This window comes from Neolamprologus multifasciatus, chromosome 23 (genome assembly GCF_963576455.1).
Source record: "Neolamprologus multifasciatus chromosome 23, fNeoMul1.2, whole genome shotgun sequence".
NCBI lineage: Eukaryota > Metazoa > Chordata > Actinopteri > Cichliformes > Cichlidae > Neolamprologus > Neolamprologus multifasciatus.
The window spans coordinates 19,696,909-19,713,031 of record NC_140460.1 but is presented as its reverse complement, the minus strand read 5'-3'; the positions used below and the strand labels follow the sequence as shown (position 1 = coordinate 19,713,031).

The window sequence follows — 16,123 nt, the reverse complement described above, 5'->3', positions numbered from 1 at the left end:
AGCAGGCATCAGGTCTGTGTGATGCTCCTATACAGTGCAGGCTGAGTTAATAGCTTAGGACTCCATTCTCTCATCCAAACACAGACACTTACAATGGGTAATGTCCAACCTTTATTTACAGTCTGTTTATAAGAACATTTCCTCGTCAGCAGATGCATGAGTCCATATTTCACCTGAGAGATCACGTTACAGTTTGACTTCGTCCACCTGAGTCTGTTTCTTGTCCGCCACTGTCCCTCCTATGTACAGTCCTCCCAGCTCTTCCTCCAGCTCAGGCAGGTGGGTGGAGCCCAATGGATCCACACGACCTGCGTCCGTGTCTCCCAGCGTCCTCCACCAGGGTAGCCGGCTCGCCTGGAGCATGGCGTTGTGGGCGTCACGGGCACGAGCAGCGATGGGACCCGACGGGCTCAGGAAGGTGTCAGCATCTGTCTCTGTGACAACAGAGAGGGGCGGAGCATCTGTAGAGCCAACATGTTTACTGGTTACTAATTGATCAACTGTTATTAACTGATCCGACTGATCTCAGTTTAACTCCAGATGTGTGAAGCTGTGTGTGAGTGTGTGAGGGACCTCGGAGCAGCTCCAGCTGTGTGTGCACGTGAGCCAGCAGTGCCTCTACCTGCTGCTCCTCCATCCTCTGCTGAGCTCCTGTCTGCTGCACTGACAGCAGCAGCAGCTGCACCTCCTCATGGAGGCAGGAACACTCCTCAGGAGACACACGGAACGACTGAGGGCGCATGCACGGACACAAACACACACACACACAAACACACACGCACACACAAATCAGTAGCGTGCAAAACATTGTGGGTAACAGTTGAGGACTTTTAGAAATCAATCTCGTACCTGATGTGTAGCGATGTACTCATCCACCTGCCGCTTTAGCTCCGCCCTCCGGCTGTCTGTCAAACCTTTCTGACCAATCCAGAAAGGAGGGAGGGGTGGGACTTTTGCTGCTCGTCGCTTCTGTAGAAAGCGACGCACCTGAAAGAAACGTAAGAGAAGACGGAGTAAAGAGTAACCAGCTCCAGAGAATACAACTTAACAGATGTGTGTGTGTGTGTACCCCTCTCTGCAGCATCCTGACAGCTCGCTCTCGTCTGAGCATGTGCCGCTGCGTGCTGCTGTAGTGTCGTCTCTCTCTGAAGCCTCGCCAGAAGCTCTGGATCACCACAGCGGCTCGATTCTCGCACTCCTGCAGGTATGACTGCACCTGGTCTGAACAAATAAACACAGAGTCAGGTGTTTGAAACCAACCACGATCCCACCAGTTTAAAGCAGAACCCTAAATCAAACTTCTGTTCAGCCTTCACTGAACAAAAGCTGGAGCCTATCCCAGCTGCCTTAATGCGAGAGGCAGGGTACACCCTGGACTGGTCCCCAGTCTGTCACGGGGCATCGATGATTCATTTCATTTAGATGAATCATCGTAGCAGTTTAGACGAAAAACGAACACTAAACATCATGACAGAAATATTGGGCTGTGCAGGAAAGTTGGAGATTACAAACCCTGTGAGGTGCAGGCGTCTCCTTTATAAGATTTTAAAATCTGCTCTCAGGAGTTCTTTCTTTCTAAAACGCAGACTTCATGAGTTTAACAGAAACTAAAGACAAACCCAGAGAGATGGCGCTCTGAGTCTGAACAGGAGGGAGTTTAAGGTTTAGTGATTTCTACACTGCCTCGTGGTTTCAGGTGCTTTGTGTCTCTCACCTGCTGGGAGCAGCTGCAGCAGCTGTCTCTGTTTCTGGTGGAATCTCCTCCTCGCCTGCTGACGTCTCACACACACCTGAAAACAGCACAGCGAACAAGCTTTAGTAAATAAAACACACACAGCCTTCAAATCAAAAATGTAACTCTGGGAATAGCTAAGGTGGATTTAGAAGAATAGAAGAATTAACAGTTTTGTCATATGAATCAGAAAGGTTCACCTGATACTTGAGCTCCTCCTCCCACAGCTGTGCCTCCTTCTGCTGCTCCTGCTCCCTTCTCCGAGCCCTGACACACAAACACACACAGGTTGAACTATAGGCATCTGTGAGGTTGCTTTGATCCAAGCTCCTGCTTGTTTCCAGCTCTGTTGTTTTTTAATCCTCTGACTCTTTTAATGTAGCTTTGCATGGTCAAAGGAGCTTGCAAAGAAAAGCGTCTGGACTTCTTTAAGTTGCTTGAAGACGTTTCACCTCTCATCCGAGAAGCTTCTTCAGTTCTAAGGTCAAATGGTGGAGAGTCCCAGCTATAAACCTAGTGGGAGTATCCACCCACAGAGGGACAAAAGGACCCCCTGATGATCCTCTAATCGCCTAGAGGATTGGAACCCAGCCAAGGTGTGGGTTCCAATCAGCCAGAGTTTCGGGTGAGTTCATTGTGAAACCTGGCCCCACCTTATCATGCGAATTCCTGAGGTCAGATGGCCCAGGATGTGAGTGGGCGTTAAGGCGTCTGGGAAGGGATCTCAAAACTGGATTATAGATGTCAGAGAGTTGGTGTCGTAAACCACCGCCTCTGTTCAAAGATGGTCGCTCACAGTGGACATAGATGGCTTCTTTCACTCCTCTTTCAAACCATCTGTCCTCTCTGTCCAAAATGTGAACATTGGCATCCTCGAAAGAGAGTCCTTTATCCTTAAGATGCAGATGGACTGCTGAGTCTTGTCCTGTGGAGGTGGCCCTTCTGTGTTGTGCCATGCGCTTGTGTAGTGGCTGTTTGGTCTCTCCAATGTAGAGGTCTGGGCATTCCTCGCTGCACTGTACAGCATACACCACATTGTTAAGTCGCTTTTCTTTGCAAGCTCCTTTGACTACGATGACCTGGATGACTGAGAACCTTCACAGACGTAGCTTTGCATGATTCACAGTTCAAAATAATCCCTATTTATTATATATTCATCTTATACTGGGCCCCATCAGTTCTGTCTGGTAAATTACATTCTAGATTAGTTTGCCATGAAGTATTACAGTTTGAAACCTCCAGCTTGATAATTGGTTTAAGGTAGGCGGGGCTTCTGTGCTCTCATGTTGGCCAAACAACAGGAAGTAGTCACCTGTACTTCCTCTGCAGGACACTGACGGCTCTGTTGAGACTCTTCACTCTGCGTCTGGTCTTATACGACCTCCAGGCTGCTTGGATCACACATGCCGCCCGCACATGCTCACTGCTCCCCTGCACATAGACAGCAGGGGTCAGAGGTCAAGCCAAGTATTCTCTCTCATGCTTTTTTAAATTTATTTATATGGCAGGAAATAATCTGTCCTACCTCCAGGAGACAAATAAAAGAATAAGTAAATAAAATAATTATTTCAATAAAATAGGTAAACAATGTAATCCATATTCAGCTTCACAGTGTCAAATGTTTTAAAATAATGAGAGAGAAAAAATTAAGCTACCAAATTATATTTTGTTAATGAAATTAAAAATAATTATTTTAATATCCCAAATAGGGCACTTATATATAAAAATATAGTTTTAATTAAATAACTAATAATAAAATTAATATATTTTATTTAATTGAAAACTTGTTTAAATTTGTATTTGAAAAACAATTAAATACTACATTTTTGCATTAAAAGTTTTTGTTAACATAAAAACATTTAAAATGAAAGAATACTAAAAATATATATTTTAAAAATCTGTTTTATTTTTGACAATGTTTTTACATATAATGTTAAATAAAATGTAAATAATTAAAAAAAAACTTAAAAATATATTTTTGTTTGAGAAATAAATAAAAATATTAAATAAACCAATAAAATATTTTGAATACACTTAAAATTTAGCAGAAAATTATTTTTTTCCTTTAAAATCAACGTCAGAACAAAAATATTTTTATGATGAACACCCACCTGTGTTTGACTAACGACATCCTTCTCTGCTTGGATAAGAGCGATTAGCTGATCAATGCCCCGGTCGAAGCCCCGCCCCCTCCAGTCTTTGTGCAGCAGGCTGTCCAGACCTGCAGATGCACAAAAACACAGTGACCTCTGACCTTTCGGCTGCTGTGACACACTTACACATGTACTATGTCCCAATTCAGCTGCATCCTTCGGAGGCTGCATTGGAAGGCCGATTACGTCACAGCCAGGCGACGAATGCTGTCCCAGTTCGAAGGCTGCTCCAAATGCAGCCAACAAATGCATCCTTCATTTCCCCGAATTTGAAGGATGGGTCGGGTGTATCCTTCATGGCCCAGAATTCATAGCGCAGCCCAGCCAATTCCAGTTTCCAACAATGGTGGGAGCTACTTTGTTGTAATATTTCTCTTATTAATCTTTATTAATTAAATTATTATTTATAATATTTTTATAATTATATAGAAATACTTTACAAACACCGCAATGGCAGAGGAGCGAGGCTAAAGAGTTTGAAATATTCCTCTTTCTGGGTCACAAAATAAACTTTTAACATTTTTTCAGGCGAAAATGTAGCTGTGTAAAGTTCAAATATCTGCTTGGTTTATCGAGACATCAGATATTTGCAAAATTGCCCTGACATTTTCGGAGACCTCTGTTACCCACCAGCTTGATAGCTGACCGGGTGGTCAAGGCTCACTAGAGCCGGCCAGAATACTGGACTCCCATCACATCATTTTCCGACCCCACGCAGTCTTTCGCTACTCAGGTTAAACATGATATATAAGTCATATGTTATTGTTTAATAAATCGGTTTGGCTGAGATTAAAGTTATAGTTTTCACACAGCTGAATAAACGTTAAACAGAAAACTGATTAAACAGAAGTGTGAGATGGTCTAGAATTTACTCCAATGTCCTGTTATATTTTAGATAGCAAAAAGCAGACAGCTGAGTTTATTAAACTCCGCTGAGACAGCGGTGACGCAACAGCCTTGCACTTCCGGCCTTCTCGGTCTTTGGACCTGACCTTCGTGGTCTACGTGGGCTCTGTCCTCCAGCTCTGTCCACCTTTACTACGATGCATTCAGGATGCCGCCCCTGGATTGGCACACAGCCCTCGAGAGACTACTGACCTCTGAAGCTGAGGAGGAGGGGCCGGAGGCAGCGGCCCAGCTGACTGGCCATAAGGAGGATCAATCTGAGGGAGGCCCCTCCCACTGTAGAGTCAGAACTGAGAGCTAATTGGCCAATGGCCTCGTTGAGCAGCAGAAGTATGGAATCGTCGCTCAACCCAGACAGGAAGTCGCTGCAGGGAGAAGAACAAGCTCAGTAGTGACAACATTTTAATCAAAAGTTTTCAGATGCTTCTTTCTTACAGGTCAGTGATGTGACAGACAGGGTCTGTCACATGGTCTGTAGGGGTCTGTAGCTCAGGTGGCAGAGCAGGTCAGCCACTAACCAGAAGGTCGGTGGTTCGATCCCAGGCTATCCCAGGATATTTGCATGCCACTAACCAGAAGGTCGGTGGTTCGATCCCAGGCTATCCCAGGATATTTGGCATGCAAATATCCTGGGATATTTGGCTATCCCCAGGAGGGGATAGCCTCCTGGCTGCATAGCCAGGAGGCATGCAGCCTCATATTTGGCTGCATGCCAAATATCCTGGGCTAATTAGCAAATATACTAACTAACTAACAAGATACTAACCTCGTGTTTGCCACCTACTGGTGGTGGTCAGCTTGATAGCTGACCGGGTGGTCAAGCGCTTTGGGGTCCTTAGGGACTGAGTAAAGCGCTATATAAATGCAGGCCATTTACCATTTATTGACACAGACAGGAGGTGGGTGGTGTGTTACCTGTTGGCCGTGCAGGTTTGAATCCACATCTGGACACAGAGCAGAGACACAGTGACATCATCACACACCTGGATCTGCTCATAATGGATGGAGCTGAGGACTAGACACACACACAAACACAGTTCCCGTGGGTCTTTTTAGTACTGAAAGCTGCAGGTTTAATAGTCAGCTGACCTTTCTCTGTGAGGTGAGTGTGAGCGGCGAGCAGCCAGCCGACAGAGTCCATCACCTTCCTGAGGAGAGACACATTCTGACACACACACAAACAGATTTACATCCTCAATCTGACTGCAGCTCGGCTCAAACATCCACCAAATCATAGTTTCTCACCTCCGCTTGGTTCACCAGCTGAGCAGCCAATGACAGCAGAGCATCCACGACTGACGGCAGGAAGAGCCGATGAAAAGTCTCAGAGTGTGGGCCAGGCTCCACCCCCACACAGCAGGAGCTGCAGACAGACAGACAGGTGTGGGCTCTCCATCCTCCTTCAAATAAATCCTCAGTTTAAAGTGAAGCTGTGATCTCAGGTTACCTGGTGAGGTGGGCCAGTGTAGCAGCCGCGCTCAGGTCGCTCCACAGGCTGCTGGGATGCAGAGACAGAACACGGACACAGTGGGTCAGCACGCCGCTCAGATACAGCTGAGACTTCAGCCGAGTCAGCTCGCCACTGTTCACGTGGACAGCTGCCGAGTTCAGAGCATCTAACACAGGAAATGTAAGATAGAGTTGTACATGCTCTTATTCTGAAAAGTTGTTTGACAGAGGAACTGACAGGAAGTGAGCCTCTCACTGTTTAAGCTATCATTCAGCAGTCTGAGTTTTTCCACCGGGGTCAGGTGTTCATTCTCCAGCTGCCTCTTCAGCTCCAACACCAGCTCATTCTCCTCTTCCTCAGACTTCTTCTTCACCTCCATCACCTCCAACTTCCTGTAAACACAAAACAATAATTTCCAAAATATCTGATACAAAACATAAATACCATAATTTTGTTTTTAAAAAGAATGATAAATAATAAAAACATTAAAATAGCAATTTGATAGCATTTCAATTCTATTTTAAAAAATACAGTAATTTTATTTGAAACATGAAATCTGTATTCAATTTTTCAAAACATTAAATGTTAAATTAAGCTAAAAAAGGGGGTTCTTTACCTTTTATTGCAGATAAAAATGGTAAAATAAACTATAACCTTTTAAAAGATTACAATTATTTCTGTTCATTTAAATTTGTTAGCATTTTTATTAACTTATATTTCATTTATATATACAGTACATTAAATTTGTCACTTTTTTTTTGGGGGGGGGGGGGGGTGCTCTAGCAGCTAAATTGATTAAAGTGATTAAAATAGAATTAAAACTTTTAATTACAAGAATTAACATACCTAAACCTTAGACACCAAAAGTAGTTTTTTTTTTTAATATATTAGTTCAACTATTCCTAATGTGTTTAAATATTTCCAAGCCGTTTAACCTTTTAAACGTTCCACAAATTACAAAATAATATTAAAAATGTTGACAGAAGCACTTAGGTTAAACTTTTAAGAGTTAAAAAAGTCCCAAAGTGTGAAAAAAAAATCTATTTCGGAGTTCATATAAAGGGTACAAATATTACAGTCTTAGAACGTCTCGAAATGACCCTCTTCGGTCTCCGTAGAGATAAAATTCACAATGCAGGAAATCAGTGCACTATAAAAAAGTGCTCTCATATCCATCTGAAATTCTGTGTGATGGTGCAACACGCTCTCAGGTAAAGTGGCTTTAAAGTACAGGTACACAAAATAAAGCCCCGCTAAAGCGAATACGGACAGAAGTGTTTCCGGTGTGTCTGCAGAGCCTCACCTGACTCGTGTTTGTCGTCTCAGCTAACAGTTTGATAACACTGAGTGACTCAAGCGGTTACATTAGCCGTCTATATAGCATTTACGGTCAGTCGATGACTTACAAACCTTCACTTAAAAACTCAAGAAACGGCGATTATTATCTAACGAGCTAGTTCTGTTAGCTGTTAGCACAGAGTAAGCAAACGACTCCTCTGTTTCTACGGTAACATGACGTCATGACGCAGCGACGGCACACACCCCTCTGCGGTAAAGTTTCATTCAGGAAAAAAACAACAACTTCAATGCAAATCTTTATTTAAATGTGTAAACATGGTAAAATAACAAAAATATGAATTAAAAATTAAAGTGAAAATAAAAAAAATTTCATGTCTTAAAAATAATTTTAAATATTGCAAGTGGCATTTGGTGAAATTAGTGAACTATTTTAACACTATTTATGTGTTGTAAAAATCAAGTAATCATCAAAAACCTCTGCTATACTTTAAAGGTATATAATTATTAGTATTTTAATATATGTGAAAAATTAAAAAATATATATTATAATATAATAATATAAGGTATATAATTACAATATTGTGGAAAAAATAAAGCACAGTTAAAAATGAAAAAAATTCCATATTAAAAGATATCAACAAATTGAAAGAAAAAAATTCAGAAGAACTGTATAAGAATTAATAAGTCTAATAATAAGGTTTAAAAAGTAAAAAAAACAACAACTTTATTTTTAGAAAGTGTATTGTTATTTAATTCATTATAAGTTATGTATATTTAATGCTGTTTAAAAAGATCTATTAAAATTATTAAATGAGTAGAAAAATATTAGAAGTGCATTAAATATATTCTAAAAAGTTCACAAAGATGGTCAGATATTAAAATAAGAAAGTACTTGTGCAGCTTAATGAATAGAATAACAGTTTATTTTCCGAGTAAAAGGAGATTAAAAATGTGAAACTAAACTGATTTAAAGGTGAAACCCTGTTGCTGTGATTACTCATTTATCCTGTTTGGTTTTAATCCCGCAGTTTGAGGTCAGTCTGCTGTTTGCTCCTCTCTCCTGCAGGTGGCGCTGCAGCTTTATTCATTCAGCTGTGTAGGTTCCTCTGCTGCTCAGCTTCACTTCAAACACATTATTGTACATTTCTTCGCACTTTATTTTCTCTTCATTTCTGAGTAGGTTTGCTATCTTTTACCTTCAGACTTTTGCAGCTGTGTGTGACCTCTTTGCGTTTTCTGAGTCATGTGAAATAAATCTTTAACTTTCTGATTTGTTGGAGAACGTCTCACAAGTGTGTTATTATCATTATTATAATTGATTATGTTAATTCATTTATTGATTTAACGATCTATTATTTGCACATTAATAAAGGGATTTCATTGCTAACAACATTCAGTATAACAAGGATATAATCTAAAGAATGAATACAGCAGAGCAGTGGAGTGTTTAGCATTGTTGGCCCACATCAAGAAAGTTTTGGGTTTGAGTCCAGGACCGACTGTGTTTTGTCTGTGTCGAGTGTTCTCCCGCTGTGGGTTCTCTCCAGGTTATATACCAGTTCTATGACCGCTGGGAAAGGCTTCAGTCTCCCCTGGACCCTGAATTTATAAATAAGTATATGGATGGATAAAAATATATGTTAATATGATATAAAATAATATAATATATAAGAAAGTATATGATAGAAAACGTCTATAATATGCGAATAATATATAATCTAGAAAAATCTAGAAAATATTAAATAATAAAATGATATAAGCATATAATATATGTTTTAAAATTAAATTCTAATATAATTAAAAAATGCGATAAAAGTTATACGATTAATTTAATGTAAACATAACGTAATTTAAAAAGTAATACACATAAAACAATATATATTTTTTAATTATGATATAAAAATTTTAACCTAAATCTAAAATAATCTGAAATAATAAAAAGTATCTAGAAAATATAAACAAGAAAAAACAATGAATTTAATACGACAAATTATAAAGTGAAAATAAAACATTTAATATAATTAAAAAATAAAAATCTGTGATAAAATAATTATATATTTAAAATAATGTTAAAAATGATATGAAATACTCTAAATATAATAGAGTTCAAAATAAATATGTTAAATAAGAGTATAATATAATAAATATATTATAATTAATATAATTTAATATAATATAATAAAGTGGAGGCTGAGTAAGCCGATGGCGTCAGGCTCCGTCACGTTAACGGGAGCCGCGCTCGTAGTACCGACGGCAGCCTTAACGTTATAGTAACGGGGGGTGGGTGGGGGGTGGGGAGCGGTGCAGCAGATGCTGCAGCCCTCGTGCATAGCGCCCCCCTCCATCTCTCCGGTGCGCCTGCGTGCTGAGACACACACCGACACAGAACGTCCGTCCGCCTGGACCGACAGGAGGAGAGAGAGAGAGAGAGACTGAGGGGGGGATACCGGGGGCAGTAACGGTAACGGAGGCAGTAACGGTGACGTGATGTGATGCGATGCCGCGCGGGATCACGGTAACGTAAGAACAGCAGCAGCAAGAGGAGGAGGAAGAGGAGGAGGACAGTCGAGGCTGAGCCGGGGAGGATGCAGCAGTGATCGGTACCGGGAGGAGGGGAACACATCCTACCGAGCCTGCACCGACCCGATCTGATGTAAAGCAGCAGGGATGGACGGGTAGGCAGGGAGGTGGCGCGAGGAGCGGAGCGAGCGACGGTACATAACGGAGGAGAGAGCGCGAGGAGGAGGAGGGCGGCGGAGCAGCGTGAGGAGGAGGAGGGAGGATGAATCCGGTGGATGGAGGAGGAGAAGCGGGCCCGGACGGCCTGGCGACGGCAGGTAGGGTGTGTGTGTGTGAGTGTGTGTGAGAGAGAGAGCTGCTGTCGCCATGATGCCTCCACATCCGCCCATTGACTCAGTGTGTGTGTGCCTTATATGCTACATACCATGAATGTGTGTGTGTGTCAGCATCTCTCTGTCGCTCAGATGTGTGTGTGTGTGTAGGGGGTCCCACCAAGGAGGATTATGGGAAGGCCTCCTTGCCTATTGAACATGTGTGTGATGTAATGTAGTGTGTGTGTATTTTATATTCTAACACTGAAACACTGTATCTAGAGGTGGAGGCAGCAGGAGCTGTGCAGGAGCCCCCGAAACCTCCAGGCCCCCCAACCGACCCCATGAACACACTGAGGTCTATATGTTGGAGGCAAGCTGCTCCTCCAGCTCGTTTTGATCTCTCTCTGTCTCTTTTTTTTCTTTTCTTTTTGTTTTTTTACAAAGTTTGCTCAAACAATCGTCAAACAATTTCCAGGCAAATGCAGATAGAGCACCAAAAACTACAGTTCCCCAAACGTCCACTGGAGGCAGGCTCCAGCAGTGAGTCAGTCCTCATAGACTCCCATGTTAAAATATCTACCTGTACAACAGAAATACACATGGTCGCAGCTGCTGTAGAGGCTTAAATTTTGCATTGTGAGGGGTGTGGCCTCTTTGACTGACAGGTAGATGGCGACCCAGGCAGCCCAGCTCAGCAAAGCAGCTAAATGGAGTCCCCGAACAGGACATCTGGACCGTGTTTGTGCTTTTGGCTGCTGTGCAATCAGGCTGTAAATTTTTATATAAACCTGCAGACAGAAAACCTCGAAGGACATATTTGAGAGGCTCCAACCAGTGGTGACTACTACCAGCCCATCCGGGAATCTGGGAATAATCAACTATTTTAGTGTATATATCTGAACATACAGAAAAACAGAGACTGTTATCACCCAGCAGTCATAACAGTTATTATGACGGTTGGGTCACCTTTCACCTCTCCAATTTCTATCTCCTTAAGCTGGATAAGCTGTTAAAAACAAAAAAAACCCAAATTTGACATAATATCACAGAAATTGTAGAATGTTCAACATCCACATTTAAGAAGCTGCTGCCTGAAAATGTTTAATTAAAAATGACACAAAAAATGATCCATCACTTAGCAAATGTGATGGATTTTCTGTCTTTCCTGAAGCTTTTCTGAGATGAACGTGTGATTGTTTCTTATTTGTTTTAATGATCAGGACTGCAGCTAATTATTTTCCCCGCTGATCAATCCGCTGATGATTTCCTCTTTGGCTGTGTGAGGTGGCTGAAAAAAAGCAAAAAGGGGAAAAGGAGAAGCAGCAAATCCTTGTACTACAGAGGATGAAAATGTGCTTGATCTAAATAAAGCCGCAGTGGAGGGACGAGTTAACATGAAAAGGAAATACTTGAAGTACAAGTACCGCAAATCTGCACTACAGCAGGGTGTCCATCTGAACCATGTATAGTAGGTGGATGGGTTTAATACAGCACATATTAGTCTTAATTTTTCCTAATATAATAAAAGTGATATTAAGCCAAATGAAGACTGGAAGACTTATTGTCATTTTGAAAGATTTACTGCTTTTCTCTGCCACTTACAGACTGGTTTGGTTTCTTGTTGCTTTATGGGCTAAATAATGAAATAAAACCAGAGTTAACAGATTCATTTATAGTGGAACCAGACATTAAGTTCTCTAGTGTCATCCTTTAGGGTTTTGGGGGGTATAATTGGTGAATTGGTTGTGCTTCCTAAAAATGGTCTACCAGTTAAAGCTGGTTAGGGTAGTGTAATGTCTTGCTGTGATATGACCCTTTGATTGTCTGTGATTGACTGGTGCTTTTGATATCCCAAATCCATCCGATAACTTCTGTCAAGATTGGTCTGAAGATCATCTGTGCCAAATTTAGTCCCAGCTGGAAAAAAAAATTGTGGCCTCAGGAAAAGTTTGAACTTTTTCTTTGAACTCACCTTGATCTAAGGAATTCAGCACACCTCTGACAAAAATGGATAGATGATTCAGAAGTTACTTGTGTAAACACACCTCCAGCTTTAATCGTAGAGATCGGCTAAAGACCCAATAAACACTGGTCATTAGAGAACTAGTTGGTGGTTGCTGGCAGTTGGTTGGTTGCAAAGCGGTATACGGTGGTGCATCAAAAACCTTTTTGTGATTGTTTTAGGTGCTCTAAGATTACTGCAGTTGCCCATTGTTTGTCATTGAACACCATCTTGTTTGCAAACACTTGCCAACTACTTGCCAAGAAGCACTGAAGCTGTGAAAAGTTTGACTGTGATTGAGAATGTTCACCTTTTTGAAACATGTTGGTTGCGACAGTAAGACTTTTACTTTGAAGAGATACGATTTGTACTGCACTTTGTACAGTTTTAAAAGCACTCAGAGAGTAAATGGTGAGTTTTTGCAGACAAGTCAGTGTTTTACATACAAATTGTAGGCCACCATCTCAATCTATTAGCAACCAAATGAATCATGGTGTAGCACCGTATACCTTTTGAGAGGTACCGTAAACCAACAACCACTTGCCCACCAGTGATGGAATAAACTCTGTGTTTATCGACTGGTCTCTATTTTTCTGAGTAGGTACTAGTGGATAAGGGCTACACATGGCTGTCTGACTGAGGCTTATACGCCAAAATCTAGCACGCTTTACGTCTCCACAAACATTTCTGTGAGCTGGCGCCGTAGATTTTGTTTAATCCTTCAGAGGACTTAACCTTGGCGGAGGTAATTTCAGAATGTGTACTGAATAATGAAAGTAATCAGAAGCTTCTTTTGATGATCAGTTAATCAGCTTCTCATGTATGTTCTCTTGAACATACAACTATTTTCATGACCTTGGCAGAGGTAATTAGGAGCTGCATAATGACACTTAAAAAAAAATTTAATAAAAGCTTCTCGGATATACTTGCAGCTTTCCTTTATTGAATCTCAGACTGTTGGTCTGAGAAAACAGGACATCACAGTGAACTTGAAAAAAATATTTTCTAAATGTTTACTTACCGAATGATTGAAAAGATAGTTGAAAAACAAAACAATCCGAAGATTAAATGCGACCTTAGTCTACAGTTCACAAACTGTGGTATGATATGACTATGAATAAGCATAATAAAGCCTAAGGCTAGTGGACCAAACAGCCTTATTAGCTTCACAAATTTCACTGCTGCCCTTCAGTAGTGGTTGGGATTCATTTGGGTGAATCAAACATAGCATAGTAAGAGCCAAATATTGTTCAGCTACAAGAGTGAAACTTGTTTCTTCACGAAATCTCTTCAAAAGAGCAAAATTAGGCCAGCAAGGAAGTAAAATTCCTGAAATTAGTGCCTCAAAGGAATAAAACATATAATAATTTCTAATGTCAGCTAAACTAATGATAATAAACACAACCAATAAAACTAGAAACCAGAAGAAAATAAAACAGAACTGCAAAAAGTGGCTGTTGCACAGAGGCATGCATTAACCAAGCAGACCATCCATGAGACAAACCAGACTGTGTTTTTAGAACCGCACAAATGTCAAAAGGCATTAAAGGCTGTGTTGTTCCAATGAAATATGCTGGGATGTACAGAATATAAGGAACACTGTGGAGGCTTTACAAGGATATGGCTTGGCAACCTTGCTAATGTTTTGCTGATAGTAGCAAGAAAATCTATGTGAAGATGTAAAGAGCAGCACCAGATATGGTTCAGGACATGTGCTCAGCAGGCAAACTGACCTGAATTTTGAGGGTTATGGGAAACATTTCTGACAGAAAGCAGAATTAGAAATTTCTTCTGATTTCTTCCGTTGCATATTAAAAACCTAAAAGTAAAGTGTTGTTGGATAAATAAAAAATTTAAAAAATAAAATAACCCAGCCATGGGTTAAAATGACTACAAACCTAACATATGGATATAGGAAAAGCTGGATTACCAGCAGGGAAAAGTGGGACACAGCCCCACGGGTCCCCAAAGGGACCTGTGGTGTCTGTTTGGCAAGCTCCCTGTGGTAATTTAAATATTTGCCACAGCTGTAGCTCAGTGGTTTAGAGCAGGTTGGCCATCGTTCACAGGGTTGGTTGCTCAGTCCCAGCAGCCTCTTCATGTTTTGGACAAAAGCACTGCTAAATGGATGTGATGTACTTATCTTTTCGGCTAGACTGTTATCAGGCAATTGACCATGAAGGAAAACTGCATCTCATCAGCGTCATTATGAATTACGGCATCTCTGCTTTCAGTTACATACAAACAATCCAGATGATCTTTAATGATCTCAGGGCTCTTTATCAGTTGATTTTATGCTTTTACGCTGTGCTCAGCCACATTATCACATTTTAACTGGCAAGCAACCAACGTGGGGCTGTGTCGTGTTCCAGGAAGGTTATAGCTGTAAGACAGAGTAAGAATAATAATAACTTGCAGAAGTCAAATAGCTTACAGTAACAAGAAATCAGCTAAATGCTGTTTGAGTAGAAAAAGTGTAGGTTTAAATGTACAGTAATCAGCTGCTGTGAAAATTATGGAAGAAGATATTTTAGCAAAACCACTGACAGCACTGTCAGTAACAGCAAGTTACACATTGCAACTAATGGAAAGTAGAAACACTGAGGCTAAAAGAATTTCATTATTTCACAGAGGAGCATGAAGCAGTATACAGACTTTTAATGTGAAGTATTGATGGCATTTCATTGGGAAGCAGCTGACAGACTTTTATTGTGAAGTATTTGACACATTTTTATTGTAAAGCATCTTACAGACTTTTATTGTGAAGCAGCTGACAGACCTTTATTGTAAAGTCTTTGACACATTTTGATTGTGAAACAGCTGACAGACTTTTATTGTGAAGTATTTGACAGATTTTTATTGTGAACCAGCGGAAAGACTTACTTTAAAGTACTTGATTAATTTTGATTGTGAAACAGCTGACAGATTTTTATTGTAAAGCATCTTACAGACTTTTATTGTGAAGAAGCTGACAGACTTTTATTGTGAAGTATTTGGCAGACTTTTATTGTGGAGCAGCTGATGTTAAACCATAAAGCAGTTTGTGTGATTTTCTGTGAATGAAGCTGCATTCACGATGAAACGGCTGTGAGTAACAGTATTTGTAGCTCTTACTTAGATCAGGCTATATGTCAGTGTAGTTCATTTTGGGCAACATAAAAACTGGATGTCTCGAGGCTGTTTTTACAAGCAGAGAAATGGCACCAAGGTCACTCAGAAAAAGAAAGTAATGTTGTATTTTTGGCCTCGGACTGTGATGTCTTCAAATCCACGAGGCTGACATTTTAGAGATTCAGAGGACACTGCGGGGAAATATATTCATTAGTTTTTGTTGTGTAATCAGTGTGATGAGTCCTGACAGACTGACAGCAAGTTCCTCTGAAGGCTTTTCATGTGCTCTGCACAGCCGCTATTTTCAGCTTTTGACTGACTCAGAGAGTGAGTGTTTTATTGGTGTCAGACAGCTTTATCAGAGTGGAAATCCCTCCTCCAAATCTCGATGGTGTCACCTTGATTGACAACCGATCGAGGATCAATCAGATGTGGCGGAACGTGCCAGGTTCAGTTGTATTTACACTCGAACAGACCTCAAACACCCACCAGCGACTCATTAGCGTCTGCAGGCTGTTAGCTTCTGCTCTCAGAGCTGCCATATATTAACAACAGGTCCACCCACTCCAACACATTCATCATCTTTTTTTTCAAATTCGGCTAATTCAAGACAAACAGCAGCAAGTGAAGAGCAGG

The 16,123-nt window shown here is 40.9% G+C and overlaps 2 protein-coding genes across 5 annotated transcripts in view; one reads left to right on the top strand and one right to left on the bottom strand.

Annotated features, from left to right (window-relative positions):
* Positions 1-98: 98 nt before the first annotated feature.
* Positions 99-7,775, bottom strand: iqcb1 (IQ motif containing B1). Its single transcript, XM_085152816.1, has 15 exons — positions 7,545-7,775; positions 6,497-6,633; positions 6,239-6,407; positions 6,037-6,154; positions 5,881-5,956; positions 5,707-5,806; positions 4,984-5,156; positions 3,844-3,953; positions 3,045-3,163; positions 1,933-1,999; positions 1,715-1,790; positions 1,070-1,221; positions 850-987; positions 574-730; positions 99-461 (listed from the first exon to the last, which is right to left on the bottom strand). The coding sequence occupies exons 2-15, from the start codon at positions 6,618-6,620 to the stop codon at positions 187-189; spliced, it is 1,854 nt and encodes a 617-aa protein (XP_085008942.1). The 5' UTR covers positions 6,621-6,633; positions 7,545-7,775; the 3' UTR covers positions 99-186.
* Positions 7,776-9,852: 2,077 nt separating this feature from the next.
* The window catches only part of LOC146491440 (kalirin-like), a 59,084-nt gene continuing 52,813 nt past the window's right edge, over positions 9,853-16,123 (top strand). For 3 of the 4 annotated variants that reach the window (XM_085152741.1, XM_085152740.1, XM_085152739.1), the window contains exon 1: positions 9,853-10,377. In XM_085152741.1, coding sequence (XP_085008867.1) covers positions 10,323-10,377 — 55 coding nt within the window. In that variant the 5' untranslated portion in view covers positions 9,853-10,322. The remainder of the gene's footprint in view (positions 10,378-16,123) is intronic. The other variant, XM_085152742.1, reaches the window with a different exon arrangement.

What these genes read in the sequence shown, in the direction of transcription:
- iqcb1 (XM_085152816.1), bottom strand. Translation starts at nt 6,620, where the DNA reads ATGGAGGTGAAGAAGAAGTCTGAGGAAGAGGAGAATGAGCTGGTGTTG. An exon ending in GCTGAATGATAGCTTAAACA is followed by an intron (nt 6,408 to 6,496) that starts GTGAGAGGCTCA and finishes TTCCTGTGTTAG; the next exon opens with ATGCTCTGAACTCGGCAGCT. An exon ending in CAAACCTGCACGGCCAACAG is followed by an intron (nt 5,157 to 5,706) that starts GTAACACACCAC and finishes TTCTCCCTGCAG; the next exon opens with CGACTTCCTGTCTGGGTTGA.